The following is a 26,162-nucleotide window of genomic DNA, read 5'->3' on the forward strand; positions in this document are numbered from 1 at the left end:
TAGTGGGCGAAGCTTGCAGCCATCTGGACACGGCGTGGCCACACCTTGTGGATGGATGATGGATCAGTGGATCGCATCTCTAGTTTGCCATTGCCATCGGGCATGTGATTGCTTCGTGATTCTGCATGTGTCGTTCACATTGATCTGGTTGAACTCCGCTCTCTCCTCGGGTCGGTGTCAATCTGCGATGCAGGATCCCAGTACAGCAGTAGGCGGCCCCAGATCTTGTTACAGGCAGCCCACCACTTCATCGGCCCATGAAGAGAATGAGCTTGAGTCTATGCTAAAGCCATGATCTAGTGTGCCTTCTTGTCACTTGTCAGAAAGCCGGCTCACCTGCGATGCGAATTCTCTTAGCAGCGACGTCGAAAGTCCTGTGTCGAACAGGATGCATTACCCAAATCCAGAGCATGGTCGGACTTCAAGCCGCCCCGTAGCGCGAACGATGCTCGTGCTCTGCCCATGTGCCGGTTCCCAGATACCGATGGCGAACGGCTCGCTTATCCGCATGGTATGCCACTAGGTGAAGTGGATGATGTTGTAGTATGACACGGATTAGTTCGATGTTGGAGAAGTTTCCGGATCGCGAAGTGGGCTGGACCTGTGATGCTGGCATGTTGGAAGCTCTTTGAATCAATGGTGTGTAAGACATGTGCCGGATGGTATGTTGCGCGGAGCGGATCTGCTTGTCGAAGTCAGGCCCCATGGCATCAACAAGGGCATCATCTGGTGTAGTGCATGACCGCGTACGCGTAGAGAAGACTGTGAGTTGCAAAGGGAACTGAAACCAACCCAACCCCAGGCGCCGATCCGGGCCAGTGCTGCCGTGCGAACCACCGATCAGGTCGTGACTGCCGCTATGGGAAATCGTTGGGATAAGCTGTTTGATTCGCATGGAGAGCATTCTGCTTGCTGATAGGACACTGCCGAGATGTAGCACTGCTTCTTAGTTGTCTTGTACAGCCATATGGCATCAGGCATACTGTGTTCCGAGGTTGTCGTGGGTTCACAATTAAGGTTGTTGGACCGCGCCGACGGTTCGGGCTCAGTCTGAGGCACTAGCTTCAGACCCTTGCATCTGGCTCTCAGTCTTCTTCCCAACCTGGAAACAACGATCGAGACGATGCAAGTAGTGTGGAAGGAGCATTCGACTTTTCGTACTGAGCTTGATCCCCACGTGCGTCAACTTGCTGTCAAACATCAAATCTCGTCGCCTCCGCCCTCACCGTTCTTCCACACAGTACAACCTTGGAAGTTGGAACCTATGAACACCTGCACGAGCCCGTAACAGGCTACCCGCCGGCCAGCGCCCCGCGGCGTGCAACGTGACACCCGACTGCACCACCCAATCATACCGGAGCAGCGATAACAGATAGGCGCAGCCAGAGTTGCGGCCACATGCGCAGACATGGGTCTCTTCACGAGAAACAAGAACAAGCAATCTTCGCACAGAGACTCAACATCCAACGGACCATCTCTCAAGAAGCCATTTGCCATGCAGCGTGCCAACAGCAACCCTTCGCAAAACGCCACCGTGCCGGATATACCATTACCCAAAGCGCCTGATCCAAACCTGGATCCAGCCGGCTACCTACGCAGCATCTACGCCGTTCGAGAGAGAAGCAAGCTCGTCCTGGAAAAGGCAAAGAGGAATCAATTGCGCCATTTCAATGTCGACATGTCCAAGTTTCCAGACACTGCTCAGTATATTGTATCAATAATCAAAGTGAGGACATCTTCCTGACGTGGACTGTATGAATACGACATGCTGATTGACATGTAGCGCGATTTTGCTCCGGACTATCACACTATACCGCCTCATGGACGTTGGCAACACTTCGAGGTTGGAGGTCGCCCGAGAGTGGACCAGCTTATGCAGACTTGGCCGAGCACTGTAGACAGCCAGGAGCGGACACGAAGACTAATAGACCTGTTCTTGGTGTCTGTGCTGCTCGATGCAGGCGCAGGCACGAAATGGCAGTACAAGCCCAAGGAGAGTGGCAAAGTGTTCAGGCGCAGCGAAGGCTTAGCAGTGGCCAGTTTGGAAATGTTCAAGATGGGCATGTTCTCCAGCAAGCCTGATGAGCCTTATCAAGTGGACAGCGAGGGATTGAAGAAGCTCACAACCGAGAAGATGGCGCGAGGTCTACAAGTGACGGACGAAAACCCGATCGATGGTTTGGTCGGTCGGACTAATCTTCTCATCTGCCTGGGAGATGCGCTCCTGAATCAGGAGATCTTTGGACCAGAGGCCAGACCTGGCAATATGCTGGACTATCTGCTTGCACACCCATCGACGCACGCCAACCCAATCCCGATAATTCCTTTGCCGACATTATGGGACACGCTGATGAATGGTCTGTCAGCGATATGGCCAGCGACTCGAACACAGATAGATGGCGTGCCGCTTGGAGATGCATGGCCATGCGGCTCGATGCCATCACGTCCTAATAATCCGTGGGAAAACATCGTGCCGTTCCACAAGCTCACGCAATGGCTGACTTACTCGCTCATGGTTCCCATGCAAAAGCTGGCCAATGTACACTTTGTCGGAGTGGAGTTGATGACGGGCCTTCCAGAATATCGGAATGGTGGCCTACTAGTTGACACAGCACTTCTCACACTCAAGCCGGATGATGCCGCGCGAGGACTAGAGCAGTATCAGATGAATGCTACCCGGCAAGGACAGCCAAACGTCGAGGTCGTGCCACTTTTCACTGCGGATGACGATGTCATTGTTGAGTGGAGAGCAGTTACGGTCGGCTTTCTCGACGAGTTACTTGCCGAAGTCAATCTTCTGCTGGGGCTTTCCGGCGAGGAGAAGTTGAGCTTGGCACAAATGCTCGAGGCAGGCAGCTGGAAGGTCAGTCATGCCACCCATCCTCCGTCGAATGACCTTGCTAATCACTCCCACAGGGCGGAAGAGAAATCGCAGAAGTGTCTAGACCGAACACCAAGGAGCCACCCATCATGATCTTATCCGACGGCACGGTATTTTAGTTGAGTTCGTTGCTCTCAGGATGCGAGTATGATCCTCCGCAATGGGATGGCGCAGCCTGCTTTCCACGAGGATCCTGGGTACAAAAACTCTCGGCCGACCTCGAAGGCGCAGCAGACAGACGCCACAGTCGCACTGACGAGAATGGACTATGTGCACCGCGTGGCTACAACCCTTTGCGAGCGCATCCGGTCCGTGGCGGCGACAGCAACATGACAAGCACGACTTAGTACTCGAGCTACGAAGTCATGCTTCATCCCTGACGGCCGATGGTCATGCACTGTGGAGAATTCAAAACACGACAGGAAAGGGAAAAGTGGTGTACATACAGAACATGGCTATGAAGAAGGCATTTTCTTGCTGGAAGGACCTGTACGAGAGTCCTGGTAATGTTGAATGTCCGGCAGCCATCAGCGCGCGTACAGCGCGAGAACATAGACTATGATAGACGGCCTCGAAAGAAATGTTCATCCCGATGGTCTTCCATGTGTATCGTGTCAGTGTTGAATGTTGTTGTTGCCGCTTCAGCAGAAATGCTCAGCGGGACTTGCTCGGGCCCGGTCCAACTTCTTCGTACCCGACCTCAACTTCGACTTCATGTTCACACCGACACCTTCTGACTGCTATTGTCAACGCCATATCCTGAACGTTTCAAGCCACCTTACTGCAGAATGGAGATTTCCTAAATTGAAATGGCAAAAGCAATTGACACTTCAAGCCAAGGCGACGCTCCTCCCGTCGGCAATGGACCACGCCGTCCGGCTACATGGAGCTCTCATCATTGTGTTACAAGTACGTAGGTCGCTGTCGCTAGCACAGGTAGGTCCATCATCACACCCACACTCTCACCTCTCACATATCCGCAATGCCTCCACATCCCTCACCACGCAGCAACGACCCGATCCAACGCGGCCTCACATCCCCCTCCCCCATCGAAACAACCACCTTCTTCCTAGGCCGCCTCGCCTCCCCCGTCCTCCAATACGGCATCCTCAAACGATCCTGGGGCGCACCCCTCCTCCACCGTCTCCACGGCACTACCCTGCCCTCCGGTCCACCATGGATAACTGCCACGCCTCTCGACCGCCTGGGTCTCTCACCTTATCGGACGATCCTATGGGCGATGAGTGTAGGAAGTGTAGCGAAGCAGAATTACCACCTATTGGCGACAATGCAAGAGAAGTTGAAGCCGGGCTTTGGCGCGCAGGTGGCAGTTTTCAATGCAGTGGCGGATACGATTAATAGCATGTTGTTCGTATGTGCGCAGACGAGCGCGAGTGTGAATGGTGAGGGGTTTCCGCAGACGCCGTTGATAGTGGGCGGGGCGTTGTACGTGACGGGAATACTGGTGGAGCTGGTGAGTGAGCAGCAGAGGCATAACTGGAAGAGGAGGGACGGAAACAGGGGGAGAGTGTATGGAGGTGGTTTATTTGGACTGGCGAGGCATATCAACTACTTTGGTTACACCTTGTGGAGGATGGGGTATGCGCTGGCGGCGGGAGGGTGGACTTGGGCTGGTGTTTTGGCGGCGTTGTCGTGTTGGCAGTTCACGCAGGTGACGATTCCGGCGCATCGGGAGTATCTGGAGGGGAAGGTGAGTGATGAGTCGGACATGTGCGGACTATGCTGACTATGATGTAGTATGGCGAGCAATATCGCGCGTATGAGGAGGCTACGCCGTACAGGTTCATTCCGTACGTCTATTAGACGAGGGCGATGACGAAAGAGACGCCGAGTAGAGGATCGCGCGGTTATTGAGAGCAGCGAGATACCCTTTTGTTTGCTTGTATGACAAGGAAGACCTTGTTAACGATTTAATCTTCCGAGTAGTATTTACGCCTGTATGCCAACCGTCCGGAATGGATGTTACCTCCTTCACCGACGCTTGTTTGCTGTGGCACTACCAATGGCACATCTTTTCCGGCCACAGTCGCGTGCTACTGCGATCTAGCAGCATGGTATAGAGCACACAGGACACAAGCAAGTGCGAAGATGCAAGCTTCACGGCATCTACAACAGCATCATGTTCACATATCGTTGGCCATCGGGAGCTCTTCTCCCAATCTCCATTGACGAGTCAACATCTTGTCACGGCAGCACAAGAAGCCTCGATGGCCACCATGCCTGCACAACCACCAGCGACCCACGATCTAAGCACCACACAACTCAACGGTATCATCGAAGTCGCGCAGCAGATCGCAGGCGTAGCAGCCTTCATCAAGAATGAATTCTGCAGCGGTCATCTGGCAGCTTCGATGCCTCTGTACACCTTCATGAAGGACAGTTGTCAGCGATTGCACTCGTATGGATGGCCGCTTGTCTGTGAGCTCGAGCCTAGGAAGGCACATCTTCCGTGGGATGTGCAAACGATGACTGCTGCGGATGCTTTTGAGACCATGGACCGGCTTGCGGACTTCTTCGAGCGGAGAGCGATCGAGTGTGTTAACCCAGACGTGGATGATGCTGCTCTGGCGGCTGATCTTCGCTTCCTGTCTCGGTATACGAGCATGGTCACTGCTAGCAACAAGGAGCAGCCAGTCTCTGGACCTCTCACGCCGCCTAGAAGTCCGCTTGATGGGCTGAGTGTGCTTTCGCGAGGGCCATTTGTGGTCAGCAAGCCTAAATCAAGCCTAGCATCGACCACCCAATCGACTGCCGGACAGTTCGAAAATATCTGGGAGCTTCCAGCGGCCGCCATCGAGACCAGCACTGCTGTCCAGCATACGGAATATGGCAGTCCGCATGATCTGCGACCACTGCCCGATGATCTTGATCACTCAAACCATGCTCTCAAAGGACGTCGCCTTGCGAAGCGAAGCTGGTTCGAAAATGACGCTCACTTCGTCGATATCATCGGGGATGAGCACAAGCTCTTCGCAGCACCAGCACCGCAGGAGTACGCTACCATCTGCGGAGGTGAAGGCGCGTTCGCATCATGGCACTACCTCGATGCTTCAATTCTGGGCATCTCGGCTGTCAACATGATCAAGCTTGAGCACCCACTCAATGCTAAGGAGGTCCGTATCGTTGACATTGACGTATTGAGATTCACTCGGCTTATGCTGTATGACTGGGTCGATGGGTTTCTTGACAGACCTGATCACCGAGCAGCTGAGAAGAAGAGCCTTGAGATCGTGAGGAGAGAGCTGGCGCATCGAGCGTGGTTGAACAGTCGTGGCCATACTAGCGCTCCTGACACACCGGAGTTGAGCGTACTGCCTGCAGCGGCTACTGCAGATATTGAGTGTCTTGAGCCTCTCCAGGCGACCACGTCAGTCGCTGAGAATGATACCACCGGTACGACCGAGGAGGTTGACATCAGCAAGCCTTTAGGCTACCACCCTTCCTGCTCGTATGCTGTCTCCCATCAGAGCTTCTGGGACCGCACTGATGTTGAGCCAGTCTCGACATCTGCTCAACCATCACACCCCGACCCACCAGAGGGAGTAGAACAAGATACCGCCAGCGAGGTCCCAGCCCCTGCGCCAGATCTGCTCACACCGAAGCCAGACTTGAAGTCACTAAGAGGTGCGGATGAGACTCATGTTGACATCGTTCTTGGCAGCAAGGGTGCAAAGTCTGCACCCAGGTACACAGGTCTCAACGGATTCAACTGCCACAACGCCTCTTGCTCGTACTGTGCCGAGCACTCCAGCAGAGGATATCATGGTGCAGCGTTCACTGCTTTGAACAGCAAGCCTCAATCTGCGAATATCGGCGGTGTCAAGCTTGGCAATTTTGCTAAGCATGTGCGCTTTGAGGAGCCCATCGATGAGGTTCGATACATCACTAGCATGCACGCTTCTCTGGATGGGCCTATTGCCGTACATCCGGCTCTTCTACATGGTATAAATCGAACGGACTTTGTCAACGGGGACAGCTCAATGGCTCCCGTGAGGGCGCCTTCGAAGCCAGCTGTGGGAGGCGTGGGTGACATGACAGAGCTTCTTCTGAAGAGTAGATGTGCTGCGCTGGGATTGCCTACTCAGACAATCAAACCGCGTTCTGAGTCCGTTCCTGTCTTGGCGAGGTCTTCTAGCAACGCTGTCGAGCACAAAGAGTCCGAGCAGACCGAAATATACTCCCTCCGCCGCCAAATAGTAGACCTTCAGTCTCAGATCGCCTCCCTCCAAGACCAACTCAACGAACCCTCAACCAAAACAACGCCCCTCGAACCAGCCGATCCCTCCACTAAGACCCCTCGCACCGAAGAAGAGCCCAAGCATCCACTCCAGTACCTCATTAACCACCGCGCATCCAGCATCACCAGCTCTTTAGACGGCTTGGCAGGCTCTTCAGTTGACCTGTCCGACGGCTACGACAGATCGCCCCAATACCACACCTCCGAGCCTTCCACCAATTCCGCTCCATCTAATGGCCGCTGGCTCCGTCCTGTCGACAGCGTGCGCGTTACCATTAACCCTGATGGCAGCCGAACCCTGCAGTCCGTTTCGCAGCCAAGAAATGATACCTTTGAGCCCCCCTCAGACTTAGGTCCTCCCATGGGCCGCCTCTTGACCCCCATTGACGGCGTGCGCGTCACTACTAACCCCGATGGCAGCAGAACCCTGCACTCCGTCTCGCAGCCAAGGACTGACACCACCTTCGACCTTTCTGGAAGCCTTTGGAGAGGAGAGGGATGGAAGCATGGGTTTGGAAGTCCGGCGGCTGAGAGGGACAAGCTTTTGGCGGCAAAGGCAGGAGAAGATAATGACAGGTTGATCAGCTTGTTTGCCGGAGAGGCGGAGTATAGGGGTGTGAGGGGACCCAGTAGTGAGGAGAGGGCTAGTGCTATGGCCGAGATGGGGCTGCAGACGGATGCTGGAAGTCAGAGTCCGGAGTTGAGGTCGAGTCGGGGGAGGCCGAGGATTGGGGGTGGGGTTGTGGTTGGTGGTGTTGATGATGATGATGATGATGATGATGATGATGATGATGATGATGATGATGATGATGATGATGATGATGATGATGATGATGATGATGATGATGATGATGATGATGATGATGATGATGATGATGATGATGATGATTGAGTGAGACTTTCGAGGCGAAGGGTGGGAGGCGTAGTCCTTTTCAGGAGGATTGTGCACTCCCTGTGCTGGGTATAGAGTATTGCTTGGATCTCGTTCCTTCTATCAGCGCCTGTACTTTGACCAAATAGACATATCTCCATCTCTACTGCCCTTCCACCCTGCCCACTACACTCCAATCCACTCCCCTCCCCAACCCCTCCCCCGGAATCCACATCAAACTCCCCATCTTCCCCCCATTAACACTAACGCACTGCCCGTGCACACTCCCACCAAACCTCTCACTCGCCAACACCAAAAACATCCTCGCCACATCCTCCACCGGCACCGCCTTCCCCATTCCCACCGTAGCCTGACTCTCCGCCCACCTCCACTGCTCCCCATACCTCTCCACCTCCTCTCTAAACCGGCTCGTGTCCACCGTCCCCGGGACTACCGCATTGACTCTCGCCTTGCCAAAAATCCGGGGAACATCTTTCGCCAGACTTTGCAACAGGCCATACTGGACGGCCGACTTGCCTGCGGCGTACGCGGGCATACCGCGGACGCCGAAGGTGCCGGCTTCGGAGCCTATGAGGGTTAGGGAAATGTTGCGGAGGGTAGCTACCTTCACGGGATCTTTGACAGCCTCTTTCACTCCACGGAGCCAGCGCTGCGCGGTCAGAAGGGTTCCATGGACATTCACATCAAAGATCTTCCTCCAAACGTCCGGATCAGAATCGCAGATCGAGTCCGTTTGAGGTAGGGAGGAGAGATCAATCGATGCGATGGCGAGGCAGGATTCTACTGTGCCGAAGTGCGATTCCGCTTCTGTGAAAGCTGCGTCTATGCTAGAGGTAGAGGAGATGTCGCAGGTGTACAGGCGCAGATTGCCGATTTTGGAGATTGGGAAAATGTTGATGGCTTCGGGGAGGTCTAGGACTGAGACTCGACTGCCGGCTGCGAGGAAAGCGTCGACTACGACGCGGCCGATTAGACCGCAGCCGCCGGTGATGAGGACGTGGGAGTCTTCTAGACCGAAGCCGAGGGAGAAGGGGGTGGTTAGATGGGTTGACATTGTCGTTATGTGGGAAGGGAAATGAGGTTGGAAGCTTGAAGTGATGGATGCACTGTGGGTCGTGCAGTAGCGTGTTTATCTTCCGCTTTCGGCATGAGCTACACATACGCATCAAACTTCAACCCAGCAACTGAGACTCCTCCTGTGCGGCCAGAGCAAGTCTGCTACGCACTTCATTCACCAAGCTCTTTGCTTCTTCCACTTCCACGCTATCTTGTATCAGCTCATTAGCGAGCTGCATCGTGCGCTGCCAATCGCTCTGAGCATGACACCATCTCGCGAGCCACAAACGGGCGCGACTCGTGATCTGCGTGACTCCAATGCCCTCTTCACCTTCTTCTGCGCCGTCCTCTTGTGCGAGAGTCAGCTCCATGTATGCTGAAGCTTCATCGTAGTTGCTCTCCTTCTCATACAGCAAAGCAATGTCGTACAGCACCCGCGGATCCAAGGCGCCTCCCACTGCGTGCGCGAGTGGATCTGATGTCGATGTGCCAAAGCTGGCTCCTACGTCGATCTGACTGCCCACGATGAGGGCACGCTTGAAGGCTTGAATTGCGTTGACGATCTTGCCGCATTTACTGTACGCATTGCCGACTGCTGCCCACATCTTCGGATCGGCCGCACACAATGCAGCGGCTCGCTTGTAGTAGAACAAACTGTAGCTGTGACATTCAAGCATTTCGTATCCTTGCCCAAGACCATACCACGCTCGATAGTCCTTGCGGTTAGTGTCGACCGCGCGGCGGTACGACTCGATGGCTGCTTGGGTGTTTTTGAGCTCGATGTATTCGTGCCCCATCAGAGTCCAGGCTGTCTGGCAGTTTCGATCAAGCTGCAGAGCGCGACGGAAGTGTAGGACAGCCTTCTCGTGTTCCGCTATGAGACTGTAGTAGTTGCCCAAGATGCAGTTTGTCTCCGGTCGGAACTTGTCTGTCTCGCTTGCCATCGCTGCTAGTGTCGCTAGCTTGGGCCGATTCTGGAGGACATATAGCATATTGCTGTAGATCTCCATACCATCGAGTCGATGAGGGTGATTGCGTATCAGGTTGTCGAATATGTCCATTGCTTCCTCCTGGTGACGAGCGTGGTACAAAAGTAGCGCCTTCTGCTGCTGAAGGAAAGCCGAGCGAGGGAAGATACTTTGCATCTGAGCAAGAACATCATAGACAGCTTTCTCCTGCTGAAATAGCTCCTGGTTGCAGTGCACATGAAAGAAGAAGGTCATGATATTCTGCGGTAGGTGCTGGTTGACTTGTTGGAGATGTTCAGGTGACTCGACCAGAGATGCGAGCTCCAGCCACGCTGCCCAGTTGTATGGGTTGATGTTTACACTCCGCAGGAGCCATTGTCTGGCGAGTGACTCCGACTTCAGCTTGGTCAGTATGATGCCGTAAAGGTAGTCCAGCCATCCTTGCGAGCTGCTCATATTCCCGAGGCCGCCTTTCGAGTTGAAGTACTCTTCCAAGACAGTTGAGATGCCAAGAACCTCCTTGTTGACTAGAGCTGGTCCATCGTGAGGCCCAAGGATAGTCTCAGAGGCTTCGTTTTTACGCTTTTCGCCAGCAAGGTAGCGTGCGTAAAGCGCCAGGAACAATGACCTCTGACTGAGGTTCTTCGGAAGAGGCGCAGACTTCGGTCTGAGAGGCTTTGCGGACCAAGGCGATGACGTCGGTCGCTGCCTCTGTTTGCCTGGGGTTGACTTTGGATTGTCGCTTAGTGGTGAAAGGAGTGTCGAGTTGGGTGTACTGTGAGGAAGTTGGTTTGGCAGGAAGACAGCAGCACAGCGATCAAACTCTCGACAGTCGAAGAAGGACTTGGCCATCAGGTAGCGTGGCACTTCTTTCTTTTCCAGCCTTGCTTCCTTCCGGTCATGGTTGGTCGGCGGAACTTCTGCCTCGTCGTCGTCGTCGTCGTCGTCGTCGTCTGCTTCGGTGTCGGATGTATCTGCCGAGAAGTCTTCTGCGTCGGCAAACGAGTTCAGCAGCTCTGCAGTCCTTCCACATCGCCATCAGCACACATTACATCGAGGATCCGAGGCCATCGCTTACCACTTGGCGGCAAAGTAAAGGCATCGCTCGTTGCATGCCACGATGGCTCGTTGGAGCTGGTGTTGCAGTTCTGCTTGCTGTTCCGCAGGCAGCGCCATATCTTCTCTCCGCAGTCGGCCTGCCTATCGTGATGTGCGTATGTCACGGCGATGGTGGTTTCATCCCATGTTCTTTGCTACATACTGTAAACACGACGCGTGATTGGCGCGTCGGTGCTGCAGCCTGCAGGTACAGACAGCTCCGGCCAAGACCCTGAACCTCGAGGCACAATTTGCGGAAGCAGCGACAATCGTAGACTACCATTCGAGGCATTCATTGTTCTAACACTCCTACACTCGCTCCTTCCCCACGACATTGCCCAACATTGGCGTACCTTCTCTTCCAAGGAGTCTCTGTCGGCTTTCACTCCATACAGCTCGACGAACCAAACCGAACCAGATTGTCACAGCGAAGCGACTCGTGTCTTTCAGCCGAATCAATACCCCACGTCCGATCGACAAGATGCCCGTCACTCTGAAGGAGTTTGAGACGGTGTTCCCGAAGCTTGTCGAGGATCTGAAAGAGCACTGCGAGAAATACAAGCTTCCGCAGCAGGCGCTGGAGTGGTTTGAGCAGGTGCGTGCAGAATGACAATCCGAGCATTGGATGCAGGAGCTTTGGGCGGTCTAGGGCTAGCAGCATTGATGTCGCTCCTGCGCTTTGATGCGAGCCTACATCACCACACTCACAACGCCACTGGTTACGTAGGATATTGACTGATGACAGTGCAATAGTCTTTGAACCACAACACTCTTGGTGGAAAGTGCAACCGCGGTCTCTCGGTCATCGACACAACCCAGCTTCTGCTCGGCCGCAAACTCAACGAAGATGAGTTCTTCAAGACGGCTACCCTAGGCTGGATGATCGAGCTGCTGCAGGCCTTCTTCCTTGTCAGTGACGACATCATGGACAGCAGCAAGACTCGTCGAGGCAACCCATGTTGGTACCTCATGCCAAATGTGGGAATGGTTGCCATCAACGACGCATTCATGCTGGAGTCTTCTATATATGTGCTGCTGCGCAAGTACTTCCGCCAAGAAAAGTACTACCTCGACGTGATCGAGCTCTTCCACGAGGTCTCGTTCCAGACGGAGCTGGGCCAAGCGTGTGATCTGCTCACAGCACCCGAAGATCACGTCGATCTGGACAACTTCAGCTTGGAGAAGTACACATTCATCGTCATCTACAAGACGGCGTACTACAGCTTCTACCTGCCTGTGGCCCTCGCGATGCACTTTGCAGGCCGCGCATCGGAAGAGAACCTCAAGCAGGCCGAGGATATCCTCATACCGATGGGCGAGTACTTCCAGGTTCAGGATGACTATCTGGACAACTTTGCCGATCCAGCGACTCTCGGCAAGATCGGCACTGATATCCAAGACAACAAGTGCAGCTGGCTCGTCAACCAAGCACTCAAAATCGCCTCACCTGCACAGCGCCAAGTGCTTGAGAAGAACTACGGTCAGAAGAACTCACAATGCGAGGCGGAAGTGAAGAAGCTCTTCAATGAGCTTCAGCTGGAGAAGGTGTACCAGGACTACGAAGAGAAGCGAGTTGGTGAGCTAAGACAGAAGATTGCTAACATCGACGAGAGCGGTGGATTGAAGAAGGAGGTGTTTGAGGAGTTCCTGCGAAAGATCTACAAGAGGAGCAAGTAAGTGACGACAGCTCTGTGTCTCAGATCTTGTGCCGCCCTTCGCGTATCCCACCCAGTATAGATGCAAGCTCACAGCCCAGGCTACTGTTGCTGCTACACGTTTAAGATACCCAATCGAGTAGAACAGCATCAAACAGGCACGTCCAGACTCGTGAACACATACTGTATTCAAAGTGTGCTTTTCGCCTCTCGAGGGCGAAGTCGTGCGACTCAGCGTTCTGCTCAGAGTCGTATCGTCCATCAGCCTTCAATGCATTTCTCACTGTCCTTGCACGTCTTTCACTCTCTTGGCGAATTTCAACTCGTGCTTGTGATTGGTCAAAGCTCGCTCTGTTGCCCCACATGCATGTTCACGACGCGCTGTCAAGAACGCGTCTCTCCTTCCTACACTCACTTCACCTCGTTCCTTCCTCGCGACTTCTCACGATATCACGTGCTGCATTCAACACTTTCTCCTTGGTGTTCACTGCTTGGACAATGCTTGCGATACGACGTGGATCGCATCATCTTGTTATCTGGTCATCTAGATACCACATTTCTTACGAGACATGCCTTTTCCCTTCATAGAAACATGCACGTTACTCAACAACCTCGAGAGGCTCGAGACATGCGATGCACCACTACTCGGTCCGGCCAAATACTCCAAGTCAAAGGAGCTCATCGAGTCCTGGTTCAAGTCTCACAGACGGAAGATCATCGAGCTTAGTGAAGATGGCCAGACCGCTTTACTATCGACCCTCCTCCCGGAATGGAGAACAGATCGGGTCTACGGTATTCAAACACAAAGCCTGTACCGCATGCTAAGCCGAACCCTTGGCCTTGGTACTGCCAGACTGAAGGATCTCGAGGCGTACAAGCAGCCAGGTTTCGGCGATCTTCCGGCATGTCTGGAACGCGTCCTGAGAGCCGGAGGAACACCCGCCCACCCACCTGTTCAGCTCGAAGAAGTGGACGATATGCTGGGGACTTTGGCGAGTGGCAGCATATTCTCTGATCCATCAATTCCAAGACTGCCGCGCAGTTCTTCAGAAATGCGAGATCCAGTCATTGCTCGTCTTCTCAAGCGTGTGAGGCCCGATGAGGGCAAATGGCTTGCCAGACTCATACTCAAGGACTTCTCTCCCGTACGACTGGATGAATTTTTCATTTTGAAGAACTTCCACTTCCTGCTTCCGGATCTGTTACGGTTCCAGCGAAGCTTTCGGTCTGCTGTTGGATTACTCAAGGGTGAGCTGAGCGAGTATCATGCACAGCCAGACCCGAGATCTCAACGATTATTCAGACTCCAGGCGAGTCAGCGAATGCGGCCTACTGTAAACACGAAAGTCGGTCGTCCGACCTTCCACAAGGCCAGAGGCATCGAGCATTGTCTGAATATGCTCGGATCACAAGAGTGGGTCATTGAGCGGAAGTACGATGGCGAATACTGCGAAGTACACGTGGAATTGCTACATGCGCCAGACTGGAAGAAATGCATCAAGATATATGCAAAGAGCGGCAAAGACGCTACTGCGGACCGCGCTGGACTGCATGAGACACTGATCAGCTCGCTACGCCTAGGAGACGCTAAGTGCCGCTTCAAGCGCAGGGCGATATTCTTGGGCGAGCTTGTGGTGTACTCGGACGAAGAGGATCGCGTCATGCCATTCGATGAAATCAGAAAGCATGTCACGAGATCCGGCGTACGACTTGGTGCAGACGCAGACTCACAGCCGCGGGCTTGCGAGCATCTTGCCATTGTGTTTTTCGACATATTGCTACTCGATGACGAGATTGTGATGAACAGGCCAGTCGAGGAACGACGCCAGTGGCTGCGTGAGACATATCGAAAGATCCACGGCCGAGCTCTAGGTGCTGAGTGGAAGAAGATCGACTTCACTGACAGAGAGTATGGTCGACGAAAGCTCATCGAGCAATTTGGCCATGCGATCGGGCGACGCTGCGAGGGCTTAGTGCTGAAGCCGTGTGGCGTCCCTTACTTCTCTCTGGACGCCAGTCCGGATGACTTCAAGCACAGTTTCATCAAGCTGAAGAAAGACTACATTGACGGCATGGGTGACGAAGCAGATTTCGCCGTGATTGGTGCGAGTTACGTCGCCCAAAAGGCCGCCGCGACCACTTCTACTGCATCAAGATATACCAGCTTCCATTTAGGCTGCTTGACGAACAAGGACGATGTGCGCAGAGTCAATGCAAGACCCATCTACAAGTACGTCTGGACGGTCGATCACGAGAAGTGCATACCCAAGCCTGTTCTAGAAGCGGCCAACATCGTTGCCAGGTTCGCTGGGAAGCCGTACACGCCCGGTGTAGCCCCTCAGAAGTTCAACATTGACTCACACATCACCCTGAAGATGGATGTCGTCTTCGACGAGCCGTTCGTGGTCGAAGTGCTTGGTTCTGGGTTTGACAAGCCGTCAAACTGCCGATTCCTGATGCTGCGGCATGCTCGTGTGAAGAAGCTCCACGAAGATCGAACATGGATGGAATGTGTTACTTTCCAGGAGCTGCAGCAACAAGGTGATGCCGCTCGCTCAGCACCAGCCGACTCCGAATTGCAAGACACCCTACGCTGGATTGCGAAGCTTGAGGCGAGCAGCAAGAGGACATTCGAGAGAGAACGAAGCATGAGCATGACCCCGAGGTACACTAGGTCGAGAACGTCTCTCACGCCTTTGCGAGCCTCAATATCAGCAGCCAGTGTCTCGGGCAGGGTAAAAAGTCCAGGACATCAGCATCCTGGTGTCGATGGCCTGCCGACTCCACTACCGTCGTCTGCAGCCCAGCCAACAACCACATCGCCCAATCAGACCAGGTGTCGCAAGCGAGCTCTAGAAGGACCGCAGACGCACACAGTCGCGAAACGGGTACGCGCCGACCATAGCACGACCTCAGCTGAAGCTAGTCGACTGACGCCACCAGTATCATCTCCGCTGAACGACATCACCAACACAGCCAATGGCAGTCCCACCCGGGAACCAGCTAGGCATGCTCCACGAAGTAGCGCACTCACCAACATCGTCAACAAAGTTGTCACACTGGTCCAACCAACCAGGCCGACCACAACTCAGCTCTCCAAGACTCATCTCTGTGAGAACAGCACCTGCGCCTTCTCAAACACCACAATCTACCTCGCCCCCTGCATCGCCTCAACCCTCTACATCACCGAAGATCTCCTGTCCACCCACGCCGTCGCCATGACTCCCACCCTCTCCCACTGGGACCGAAACAGTTTCTCCCACGATCCCCTCACCGACACAGTCTCAGAGTCGCAATCGCACCCCGGTATGCGGAAGATCGTGCTGGTCGAGCACAAACGCCGGACCGCGACACGGGCGTTGGTGCAGATTGTGCTACAGCTTAATGATGGGAGGTTTAAGGAGAGGGTTGAGGTGTGGGATTGGAGGATGCTGGAGGAGTGTCAGGGGCATGATAGGCCGGTGGATCGGGTGAAGAAGTATTTTCTTGGAGCGACGATCTGGGATGAGGGTAGGAGGAGGGCGATGTTTGTTAGTGGGTGTGAGTGGTTGAGGTTCTGAGGTCTTGAGGGCTGGCGTGTCGTTTTCCATTCGGACGATCGAGGGATTTGGATCTACTAAGTCATCGCGAAACTGAAAAGATCGACATGAAAGCCAAGGGGAAAGCCTTCATCGTATCCCCCAGCGCAGGAGAGGCTGAGATCGCGCTCGACTCACTGCAAGGCTTCGAGATCTTCGAGCGGCCTAGAACGTGCAGTATGCGAAGACTGCTAAGGCCTACAAGAACACGCCTTGGACATCGACGAAGGCTACGAGTTCGCTCGATAGGGCCGAGCCAGTGATACTCTCACATGGTGTGTGTTCACGACCGACTGGTCCGACCTTGATTTATTGGGTATAGGTCACCCTTGGCTGTCCGTGCCGAGGGGCGTTTGGAGAAACCTGTTCTTGCCCAGATCAACCTCGCTTTCTTCCTCAACACAACATCACTACAGCATCAGCACGATACTGGATGCGCCCTTTCTCTCGCGGGAGAAGTCCAACCAGCACACCATCGGACGAGTGACCAATACTGGACTTCAGGCCGATACTGCAGTCCAGCTGCAGCGAGTCCATCTTACAAATGGTTAGCAAAACGCACCTCACTCCATCGCTTGAAAGTTCTCCTACCTCGGGACCTCTGGAAACGGCACACGCGCAGTTGCTCTGTTGTGTTTCTTGCATTGCGATCATAGTGATGCAACCTTCATCAAGAGCTCCAGGCCCGCGGAAGCATAGGACGGCACTTGACGACCACTGAGCGGCGTATGCGGCTTTTGGATCTTACATCCACCATGCTGATTGGAAAGTACAGCATTGGCTGCGGGTTCTGCGGATCCTGCTCAGGATTGGTACCAAGGATGTGCGTTCCTATCCAGACATCAACATGTCCCATCTCTATATGCTAGGCGCACCTGCAAGGTCCCGCGAAACTTAATGGACCACACACCGATGCAAAATCATGCCCTGCGGACGAGGTCGATGATCTCGAACCAGACATTCCTCAGCCGTTTCCTGACATCCGTCTCAAGCGTGTCAAATGCCCCTGAAGAGATTGACTGTGCTCGGTTTGGACCCGAACCTAACACATCTCCAAATACATCGGAGCTGATACTGCCGGCGCTCGAGCGGTGCATGTGCTTTCGCAGCTTCATGCCCTCGAAGCGATTCGAGAGCAGATTTACTAATCGCTGGACTCGGTACAGGTGATTGAGCACAGTCCTTGCAGTCTTGCCAGACTCGTCATCTGCGCATCGTGCCATGCTTTCGTTGAACAAGTTTGATGCGAAGTCTGCAACATCGTGCGCTTGCTCAATGCTCGGGTGATCTGCGGGAGAAGCCTGCGTGAGTTGCACGGACGGTTCCTGTGCAGCAGCAGAGTACCTGCAACGCGATCATCAGCATTGTACTCGCGTGAGGGTATCTTCAGGTTGCAATTACTTACGTATCGATCAATCTGAAGATGACCAGTGATATCATGGTGAGAAGGTACTCGTCCTGCGAGCAAGGGAATGCAAGGATCTTGGAAATCTGGTCTGTGACTTTCTCATTCTCCTGGACGACCTAATCCACATTGCGTCGGAACTGAGGCTGATAGCTGGACTCTGGCCGTGTGCAACCAAAATAGTCGTTCAGGTTGAGTTGTAGAATGACTCCGAGCGTTGTGGTCAAGCAACACTGCGGGGCGGCTGGGGTGGGAAAGGTTCCCAAGTCCAGATCGGACTCATGGTTGATGTTCAAGGCATTCGCGGGTATCATGGCAGTGCCATTGTCCAGCATTGATCGATTCTGCCGATGAAGATCCTGCGTTCTACTCTCCGACGATGTGGAGCCAGCAGTATTCGAGATCGAGTGATTCTGGTGGTCCATGTGTGCACGAGGTCTCTGCGGTGCAACAGCTGTACTGGAGTGCGTGGCCTGCTGGGACTGAAGGGAGAAGTAGTCGAGGCTGTCGCCAAGGAATCCAGGATCCGTTGAGACCGGCGAGTCAAAAAAGTCGTCCCACTTACCAGTACTGAAGTCCATCTCAGTGAACAAATCTTGGTTGCCGAAGTCGAAAGGTGATGGTAGCATCGGTTGGTCAAGCAGGTACTGGCTGTCTTGTGCTATGCTTTCTGGGGCTACATCAGACATGCTGATCATCAGCACGTCTTCGTCTGCCGTATTGGTCGAGGCGTCCGTAGCTTGTCGGTCGCGCTGGGCGGCTTTGCTCGACTGATATGGCGTCCTTCCGGTGCGTTTTGAGGTGTCATACTCGCAGACCATACCCCTTCGTCTGCAGCGGTTGCACGAAGGCTTGTCCTTGGAGCATCGAACTTTGGAGGTGGCGCACGACGTGCAGGAATCTTTCAACTTTGGTACGGCCGCCTGAGAGGGACTCTAGGCGCGAGACCCTTGCTTTGTACTGCTTGTCTGCATGGTGCCAAAGTATCAAGCCAGTGTCAGGAAGTTTTGGTTGGTGAATGGTCCAGGCGAGAATGCTATCAACCGATCTTCCGCGAGACTGGGGAAAATAACATGCTATATACATGGCACTCGCGAACCAGCTCGCGAACCAGCGGGGATGTACTGCGACTCATCAGGCAGAATCGACTTGTCTTGCTGTGCAAGCCTCGGCGTCATGCAGTTGTCCCAATACTACAGCGAAGCTCAGTGCGGCTGGCAATGCACTATAACGCACAGGACGATCTAAGCCAGCAACACCAATTACCTACAAGACGATGTTGGAGGCTCTGCGGATTGGCGTAGGCCAACAATGTCTTGAGCTACTCTAGCAGCAACTCAATGGTTCCTGCAGAGTAAGACCTAGCTGTGGCGCTTTGACCTCGGACAGCGATAGCGCGTTTGGTCAACTTCTCAATCCTCGGGAGATGTACATCGACATAACAAATTAACGCGAGGCTGGAGGGTTCACATTGATTTTCTTCGGAAGCATGCTTGTGCGAACGCATCGGAAAGTCGGAGGCATGAGGTCCACGTGTGACTACGAGGATGGCACGTGGAGGAGTAGTCCAGCAAATGTCTGAAGACACTCAACGCTCTTGTAGCAAACTCCAACACCCACAAGGTCCAACTCTCGCATTCGTTCACTCCCAGCAAATGCAATTGCAGAGCAGAGGCATGTCTGAACAGCAGGAATCACATCTTCGAAGGGTACGCAAACGCCAGAAGCTGTGGCGCTCCAAGGGTCACTGCGCCGGGCTTTGCGTGTTTAGAGGTGAGGTCGGCCGAAGGGTCCAGCATCGAGAACTATCGCGAGGTGCATTTGCCACGTTCACGCCGGCAGGGCTCGCCAATTAAGGTTTTGTCCAGGGCTGGCAACGTGGCCTGGGACCGCTACGCTCTATGGGCACGGCTGTATCGTTTTAACGCTTGACCACCCGCGCGCGCCGCTACCATATCCCTACCACGCGCTCTCATGCTGTCTGGACAAGCGGATGATCTTGCGATAAGCGACTGAACGAGTGGCCACACAGCCAGGCTCTTGTCGATCGTCCTGCCAAATACAGCAGGAGGTTCAGCTGAATGCATGCACCCTACTCATGCACTCTATCTTGCATCTTAGAGCATATTGAAGCCGTGCTGACACCCTCCGCAGACACCGGTGATTCCATCGCTCTTTGCTTGCTGCACTTCAGCGGACACAACTTCGCTTCCAACAGAAGCTTGGGTGCCCTACATCCAGTCGGAATATGCCTCGTCTCATATTGGCATAGCTTGGGATGCAACTGCGCCACCAGCGCCAAACAGGCTGAACAGAGTTTGGGAATGTCCAGATAGATAGCAGGTTGCATCACAATCTCGTCATAGACCTCAAGCACAGTACCAACACTGTGATGAACGCTCTCAGGAAGTCTGGTATTCGTTGACAGTCGGCACGTGCTTGACAAATGTCTGTGCGTAGCGATAGGTATGCGGACTACGACACGGCTGGCCCAGGGCCTGGTAACCACTGTCGCGAGAAGATCTGCGGCTTTCGTCTGCTCTGAGACGCATATCAATGCCTCCAGGCAAACATGAGCTTACCGGCAGCGGTCCTCTCTTGCCAGCAATGCACCCGGAGAAAGGTGAGGACCCTCCCCAATCTTGCACATCGTAATAGCTTATGTTCCCTTTCCGAGAAAGACAAAATGCGACAAACAACTGCCCACGTGTACAGCGTGCTTGAAGGCTGGTCTGGCCTGCACAAGCGTTCAGCGACATCGCCTACCTAGAGGCCGCACAGGGAAAAATCCCAAAGCTGTCCCTGCTGCTAGTTCGCAGGCGTTGCGGGACCGCATTGGGCGATTGGAGGCTATCGTGACTTCTCTTCAACATAAGCTATCCAATGCGACCGACACAACTGAGGTATACGTTTGTGGACAGCTCGCAAGGACTGGATTCGACGTGTTTGTACAGGACCATGGCATGCTGGACAGTACATCGACACTGTCTCAAGCTAACGCAAACTCCTTCGTCGCTCATGACTTTTGGGTTGAGCTTACGGAAACCGTTGCTGGCCTTCGGAGTGTTTTGGATGATCCTGAAATAGGCGACGGGCTAGGCGATGGTCCAGATGAGATCGACAGTGCTTCTCCAGTATCCTTTGCAACAGGCGACTCAAGCTCTAGTTCGCAGGCGCCGGCTTCTGCGGATTCACATATGATCTTGTTCGGAGCGTCGGTGACAGCCGAGCCGACTAAGCATGCACCCACGCCCAAGATGAAAGAATATCTCCTCGATGTGTACAAGACACGTGTCGATGCCATATTCCAGTTCTGCACTGGCCCTCAACGATATCACCTCTCAAAGATGACGGATCCCACGATACTTCGGCATCAAATTCCAGCAATCACGCGCTAGCATCGGCAATATATTTCACTGCGGTATGCTCCCTGATGAATCACGAGCTAGATAGCAGGGACGCTATCGTAGAGCAGTACCGCAGAAGTGCAGAAGAAGCTTTCGTCCGCGCGAACCTGCTCTCCACGAGGGACTTTGTTACCCTTCAGGCGTTCGTTATCTACCTGGTAAGTTGTGCCCTGCGTCTGAGCGCACGTGTCAAAAGCTACATGGCTCAAAACCCGGGCAGTTCGGGAGCGATCGACAAAGCTAGCTTTCCCTTGCTAATTCTGTCAGGCTGGTCTCCGTGCTTGCCAAGCCAACGCACACCAATGGACCCTTACCGCAGTCGCGATACGTTTGGCCAGCGCACTAAGTCTAGGTCTAGACAGTAACATGTCCCGGCCATCTAAGCTCTCGCCTCTGGAAAGCGAACTTCGGCACCGACTTTGGTTCAGTATCGGAGTGTTGGACATGCACTCCGCGTTTGACAGAGGATCCCAACCACTCCTGAAATCAGACAGCTTTCCGACATTTCCCAGCAACGTCAACGATGTAGCGCTCAGTCATCAGTCGCTTTCACCTCAGAGTCATTTCTCTGAGATGTCGTTCAGCTTACTCGTCTACCATGCTAGTCTCTGTCAGAGAAAGCTCGCCGAGATAGGGTCTTCGGCCGCCGATGGTAACATCGATCCTTTGATCGCAGGCTATGAGCAAGTTGGCTGCTTAGCCGATTTTGAGCGCTACGTGCAACGGATAGGTACTGGCACTGTAGGCAATACTGAGCCTATACAGGACTTTCCCGTCGCAGTTGCGGAGGAAAGCCTAGTCGCCATGCGCCTGCTGCTATACAGGCCTCTCCATAAGCGAGGAAACGGTTTCGTACATCCCGACTACAGCCCCACAGAGCGCTTCGACCTCCTAGTGACAGCTACCGAAGTTCTCGAGCGCTCACAGTCTAAGCGATCTTGGATTGCATTCGCCCAGTGGGCCTGGTTCTCGTAGGTGTTGCAGCATGACAAAAGACTCAGAGCTTTGCTAACATCCATGCCAGTTGGGTCAAATGGTACGCTCTTGCCGTCGTTCTCGCAGAACTCTGTTGTGCACGCGACGGCGAGCTCGCGGATCGAGCTTGGCGAGTCGCTCAAGCGTCCTACGACGGATATGCTAAGCTTGTAGCTGACACGGAGTCGGGCCTGCTCTGGAAACCGATCATGAAGCTTATGCGTAAGGTGCAGCAAGTCAGAGGAGAGCAGAGGCTTGCGCACCAGACCCTCGAGCGGCATGATGCTATCGCTCGGTATCAGCAGTATTGGCTAGACGGCATGTCCGATGCGACCTCCGCTAATGTGCTGCCCACTCCTGCGTCTTCTGTGGCTGCTCCCCATCCCGAACATGGTGACACCGCCGGATCTATGGAGCTTGGATCCATGATTTATCAGCAGCAAGGCCAAGGGACGGCTGGCGATATGTCTTGGTTGCATTGGGACCTGCTGATCGACGATATCAATGAGTCGAATATCAATGATATGGTGTGGTGAGGAGAGAACCGCGCTCGAGCTGGGATGGGATGGAGCATGATGACACGGGCTGTGCGAACAATGGAGTTTGTGGCTTCTTCTGTGCCCATTTCCTTCTTCCCCCGTCGCCTCAGCAGTATGGACATCGCCTGTGGTCCCCCAGTCCGCAAATGCCGTGAAGACAATCTCGTCGGACTTGCAGGGCGGCGGCGCTCCCTCTCACATCTTATCAAACTGTCGCCAATTCTATTGCGTTCTCTGTCGTCACACTCCTTGACGGCTGCCGGAGTTGGGCACTGAGCTCAGCTGAGGAGTGCTATAGATTGCCACAAGCCGTATCTACGATTTGTCGTCTTACACTGGCACGATCATTCTATGACTGGGTATATCACTACTTCACCGCCCGGAAGCCGCATCGAAAGACACGATTCTACACCCAGGGTCCCTGCCCATCACTCTTATTGCCTCTCGCCGCCTTCTCCGCCTTCCGATCCGCAGCATGCCTCTTCTCTGCCTCAAGACCCACCTCTGCAATCTCATGATCTTTACTGAGAACAGTCCTACTGATCAGAAGCGCCGCCACGATCGAGAGACCCGCCACAGCTGTGTACATGATCCACGCCGGCCTCAGACTGTTCGCGAAGACTCGCTCCACCACCTTCTTTTGCGCCCCACCGAGCGAATGGATGAGCGATGTACTTGCCGCCGCGTCATGCGCACCGATCTGTTCTGCGAGTCGGGAACCAATGGTAGAGATGAGGTAGGGTGTCTTGTCCTTCATCTGGTTCTGGAAGATTACCTGGCCTACGACGAGGGAGATGGACTCGGCGATCAGGCGGAGGAAGTTGGAAGTTGCGGTACTGGACGCGATGTCGCGCTGTTTGATGCCAGCTTGGAGTGCCACGAGGGGAGGCTGGAGTAGAGAACCCATCCCGATGCCGGCGATAATTTGGTAGATGATGATCTTCGCCCAGCTGCTGTCGGCGTGGAGGTTGATGAAGAGCCCGAAGCCTAAAGTCATGAAGGTGACGCCGACGTAAATTGGGATGAGGTAGTTTCCAGTGATGCCAATAAAGGCACCTTTCGCGAAAGCTGCGAGGCCAGTCGGGATTGCTGCAGGTAGGAGGTATACACCAGAAAGCAGCGCCGAAGCTGCGCGGGAGACCTGGAAGTACAGCGGGAGATAGTAGAATGCCGCGATGAAGGTGAAGCCGTGGAGGAACGTCAAGACAAGCAGGGCGGCATTAAAGCGGGATTTGAAGATGTCGAGCTGCATGGGTGGGTATTTTGCTACGCGCCACTCGACCAGAACTAAGACGACGAGGCAGAAGGCCCCGAGAATGATGAGACAGAGAACGATGGCGGAAATCCAGGGGCGTGTTACGCCGCCGTACTGAAGGCCAAGTAGGAACATGACGGTCCCGCCCGTGACGAAGAAGTTGCCGAGCCAGTCAATTGCGAGAAGGCCCTCGATGATGGGAACGCGAGGTGTTGGTAGTTTGCGGAAGAAGAGGATTACGATGAAGGCCAGGCTATCGAGGGGGAGGTTGATGTAGAAGCTGAGATCATTCGGTCAGTACGTTTGCGACCAGAAGAGAGCAGAGGCCATGCCTGCCACCACCTCCAGCTGACGCGCTGTGTGAGAGCTCCGCCAACTACGGAACCGATAACCGCCGCAATAGCTCACACACCACCGATTATGCCAAGGTATGTACCGCGCGTACGCATGCTGAACAAGTCGCTGATTGCGATGTCCACCAGAGTCAGTAGGCCGGCACCTCCAATACCTTGTACAGCGCGAGCGGCAATGAGCATGCCGATGCGATTCGAAAGGCCCGCGAAAAGAGAGCCTATGGTATAATCAGCGGACTGCACAGAGCGAAAGTTCGAATTTGAGACCCACCAATGAAGAACACAACATTTGCAAACAGCAGCATTGGCTTTCGACCGAAGATGTCCGAGAGCTTGCCCCATAATGGCGTAGCAGCAGCATTGGCAAGAAGATATGCCGATCCGACCCAGGTATAGCCCGCGGAGGACTACAAGTGGTCTGCAATGACAGGTAAAGCGGTGGTCACGATCGTGGTATCGAGTGCGGATAAGAACACAGCCAACTGGATTCATACCATCAGCAGCTCTCCGTGGTTTGCACACAGCATACTCAATACTCACCGCCAAAGCAGTCATCACAATCGCAACAAGTCCTTTACTCTTGTCATCGTAAGCACCCCGATCCTCATCCGTTGTCTTCTCTGCCTTCGACGCGACTTGACAGATTCAAGAGCCTCCCGATGGTTCGCAAAACATACGAAATGCACCCCACAGCAAAGTGGTACATATTCACAGATGCCGACACCTGGGTATCTCCAACCAACTTGGTGAACTGGCTAGGAAGATTCGATCATAGCAAGCAGTGGTATCTAGGCAACCCCTCAGTGATCGGACAGCAAGGCTTCGCTCATGGTGGCTCCGGCTACATTCTCTCGAAATCAGCCATGAATACCACTTCGGACCTGTATTCTCGTGAGTCGCAATATTGGGATCGATTCGCGGCTAAGCACTGGGCAGGCGATTGCGTTCTGGCTACTGCGCTCCAGCATCGCCTTAATATTCCAGTGTCGTGGGCATACCCGCTGTTGCAAAGCGAGAGTCCTTTCATGCTCGACTATACCGAGCAGAACTACTATAGAAAGCTTTGGTGCTACCCGGTAGTGAGCTATCATCACGCATCTCCCAGCACAATTGAAACTCTCTGGGTTTATGAGAAGAACTGGACTGCACGGCACCATACCTCGGTGCAACCAATGAAGCATAGGGATGTCTTTAGGGACATCGTGATGCCAAGGTTCCGGGAGCACGATCAACAAGAATGGCAGAATCTCTCGGGCGACATTGTGCCCTCCCGGAAGAGCGACGAGCCTCCGAATTTCGACGTCGCTGCGGTGTCGTCAAACTTGCGAGCGGAACAGTACTTGTTTGCAGCTCTCGTACTCGGATCATCAGTGCAAGACATCCGGCAGACCGAAGGTTGGCAAAGCCGCCCGGAAGGGCGTCCGATCTGGATGGTTGCCGGCAAGGATCACAAAGTACATGGCAGATTATGATGACTGCAATGATGGACGGTGGATCGTACATGAAGCTTTGTAGATATGGAGAAGTCTCATGTCATGATGAAAGTTATATACAGTCCGTGAGATCTAGGTCACCGGTCTAGCGTCAGTGGCCTCTTGGCACTCACATGTTTCATCAGACTTTGTCCAGCAATACAAGATGACGATCTCCTTCACGAACGATGGGCTGAGTATGTATGCTACTCTCTTGAAGGCTCGGTTCACGTGGGATCGCGTGTCTAGCGCAAGTCTGTAGCGTATCACGGTGTACAGCAGCACCGGGCTCAGCGGCTTTAGCACTGTTCTGATGAAAGCCCCAGCCAACAATGTGATATCGACCCATAAAGTCATGCAACGTAGGACC

At 54.0% G+C, this 26,162-nt stretch overlaps 12 protein-coding genes across 12 annotated transcripts; 7 read left to right on the forward strand and 5 right to left on the reverse strand.

The window, feature by feature from the left end:
* Positions 1-1,408: 1,408 nt before the first annotated feature.
* On the forward strand, positions 1,409-3,000 carry CLAFUR5_06922 (Uracil catabolism protein 4; the record flags this gene model as incomplete). Its single annotated transcript, XM_047906070.1, has 3 exons — positions 1,409-1,726; positions 1,784-2,863; positions 2,917-3,000. The coding sequence occupies 3 exons, from the start codon at positions 1,409-1,411 to the stop codon at positions 2,998-3,000; spliced, it is 1,482 nt and encodes a 493-aa protein (XP_047763079.1).
* An 863-nt stretch (positions 3,001-3,863) lies between these two features.
* Positions 3,864-4,705, forward strand: CLAFUR5_06923 (putative O-methyltransferase ustE; the record flags this gene model as incomplete). Its single annotated transcript, XM_047906071.1, has 2 exons — positions 3,864-4,592; positions 4,640-4,705. The coding sequence occupies 2 exons, from the start codon at positions 3,864-3,866 to the stop codon at positions 4,703-4,705; spliced, it is 795 nt and encodes a 264-aa protein (XP_047763078.1).
* A 413-nt stretch (positions 4,706-5,118) lies between these two features.
* On the forward strand, positions 5,119-8,031 carry CLAFUR5_06924 (Trigger factor; the record flags this gene model as incomplete). Its single annotated transcript, XM_047906072.1, has 1 exon — positions 5,119-8,031. One exon carries the CDS (start codon positions 5,119-5,121, stop codon positions 8,029-8,031), a length of 2,913 nt encoding a protein of 970 aa, XP_047763085.1.
* A 142-nt stretch (positions 8,032-8,173) lies between these two features.
* On the reverse strand, positions 8,174-9,085 carry CLAFUR5_06925 (Dihydroanticapsin 7-dehydrogenase; the record flags this gene model as incomplete). Its single annotated transcript, XM_047906073.1, has 1 exon — positions 8,174-9,085. The coding sequence occupies one exon, from the start codon at positions 9,083-9,085 to the stop codon at positions 8,174-8,176; it is 912 nt and encodes a 303-aa protein (XP_047763084.1).
* A 118-nt stretch (positions 9,086-9,203) lies between these two features.
* Positions 9,204-11,231, reverse strand: CLAFUR5_06926 (Anaphase-promoting complex subunit 8; the record flags this gene model as incomplete). The annotated part of the gene is made up of 2 exons (XM_047906074.1): positions 9,204-11,079; positions 11,134-11,231. 2 exons carry the CDS (start codon positions 11,229-11,231, stop codon positions 9,204-9,206), a joined length of 1,974 nt encoding a protein of 657 aa, XP_047763083.1.
* A 403-nt stretch (positions 11,232-11,634) lies between these two features.
* On the forward strand, positions 11,635-12,830 carry CLAFUR5_06927 (Farnesyl pyrophosphate synthase; the record flags this gene model as incomplete). The annotated part of the gene is made up of 2 exons (XM_047906075.1): positions 11,635-11,748; positions 11,907-12,830. The coding sequence occupies 2 exons, from the start codon at positions 11,635-11,637 to the stop codon at positions 12,828-12,830; spliced, it is 1,038 nt and encodes a 345-aa protein (XP_047763082.1).
* A 547-nt stretch (positions 12,831-13,377) lies between these two features.
* Positions 13,378-16,368, forward strand: CLAFUR5_06928 (DNA ligase 4; the record flags this gene model as incomplete). The annotated part of the gene is made up of 1 exon (XM_047906076.1): positions 13,378-16,368. The coding sequence occupies one exon, from the start codon at positions 13,378-13,380 to the stop codon at positions 16,366-16,368; it is 2,991 nt and encodes a 996-aa protein (XP_047763077.1).
* Positions 16,369-17,306: 938 nt separating this feature from the next.
* Positions 17,307-17,826, reverse strand: CLAFUR5_06929 (Dothistromin biosynthesis regulatory protein aflR; the record flags this gene model as incomplete). Its single annotated transcript, XM_047906077.1, has 2 exons — positions 17,307-17,730; positions 17,792-17,826. The coding sequence occupies 2 exons, from the start codon at positions 17,824-17,826 to the stop codon at positions 17,307-17,309; spliced, it is 459 nt and encodes a 152-aa protein (XP_047763076.1).
* An 84-nt stretch (positions 17,827-17,910) lies between these two features.
* CLAFUR5_06930 (uncharacterized protein) lies at positions 17,911-18,612 on the reverse strand (the record flags this gene model as incomplete). Its single annotated transcript, XM_047906078.1, has 1 exon — positions 17,911-18,612. One exon carries the CDS (start codon positions 18,610-18,612, stop codon positions 17,911-17,913), a length of 702 nt encoding a protein of 233 aa, XP_047763618.1.
* A 2,612-nt stretch (positions 18,613-21,224) lies between these two features.
* On the forward strand, positions 21,225-22,709 carry CLAFUR5_06931 (C6 finger domain transcription factor nscR; the record flags this gene model as incomplete). Its single annotated transcript, XM_047906079.1, has 3 exons — positions 21,225-21,356; positions 21,466-22,169; positions 22,223-22,709. The coding sequence occupies 3 exons, from the start codon at positions 21,225-21,227 to the stop codon at positions 22,707-22,709; spliced, it is 1,323 nt and encodes a 440-aa protein (XP_047763601.1).
* A 409-nt stretch (positions 22,710-23,118) lies between these two features.
* Positions 23,119-24,875, reverse strand: CLAFUR5_06932 (Efflux pump dotC; the record flags this gene model as incomplete). The annotated part of the gene is made up of 4 exons (XM_047906080.1): positions 23,119-24,247; positions 24,376-24,538; positions 24,592-24,727; positions 24,861-24,875. The coding sequence occupies 4 exons, from the start codon at positions 24,873-24,875 to the stop codon at positions 23,119-23,121; spliced, it is 1,443 nt and encodes a 480-aa protein (XP_047763619.1).
* Positions 24,876-24,979: 104 nt separating this feature from the next.
* Positions 24,980-25,792, forward strand: CLAFUR5_06933 (uncharacterized protein; the record flags this gene model as incomplete). Its single annotated transcript, XM_047906081.1, has 1 exon — positions 24,980-25,792. The coding sequence occupies one exon, from the start codon at positions 24,980-24,982 to the stop codon at positions 25,790-25,792; it is 813 nt and encodes a 270-aa protein (XP_047763620.1).
* Between the last annotated feature and the right edge of the window lie 370 nt (positions 25,793-26,162).

Source organism: Fulvia fulva, chromosome 6 (assembly GCF_020509005.1).
Source record: "Fulvia fulva chromosome 6, complete sequence".
Lineage (NCBI taxonomy): Eukaryota > Fungi > Ascomycota > Dothideomycetes > Mycosphaerellales > Mycosphaerellaceae > Fulvia > Fulvia fulva.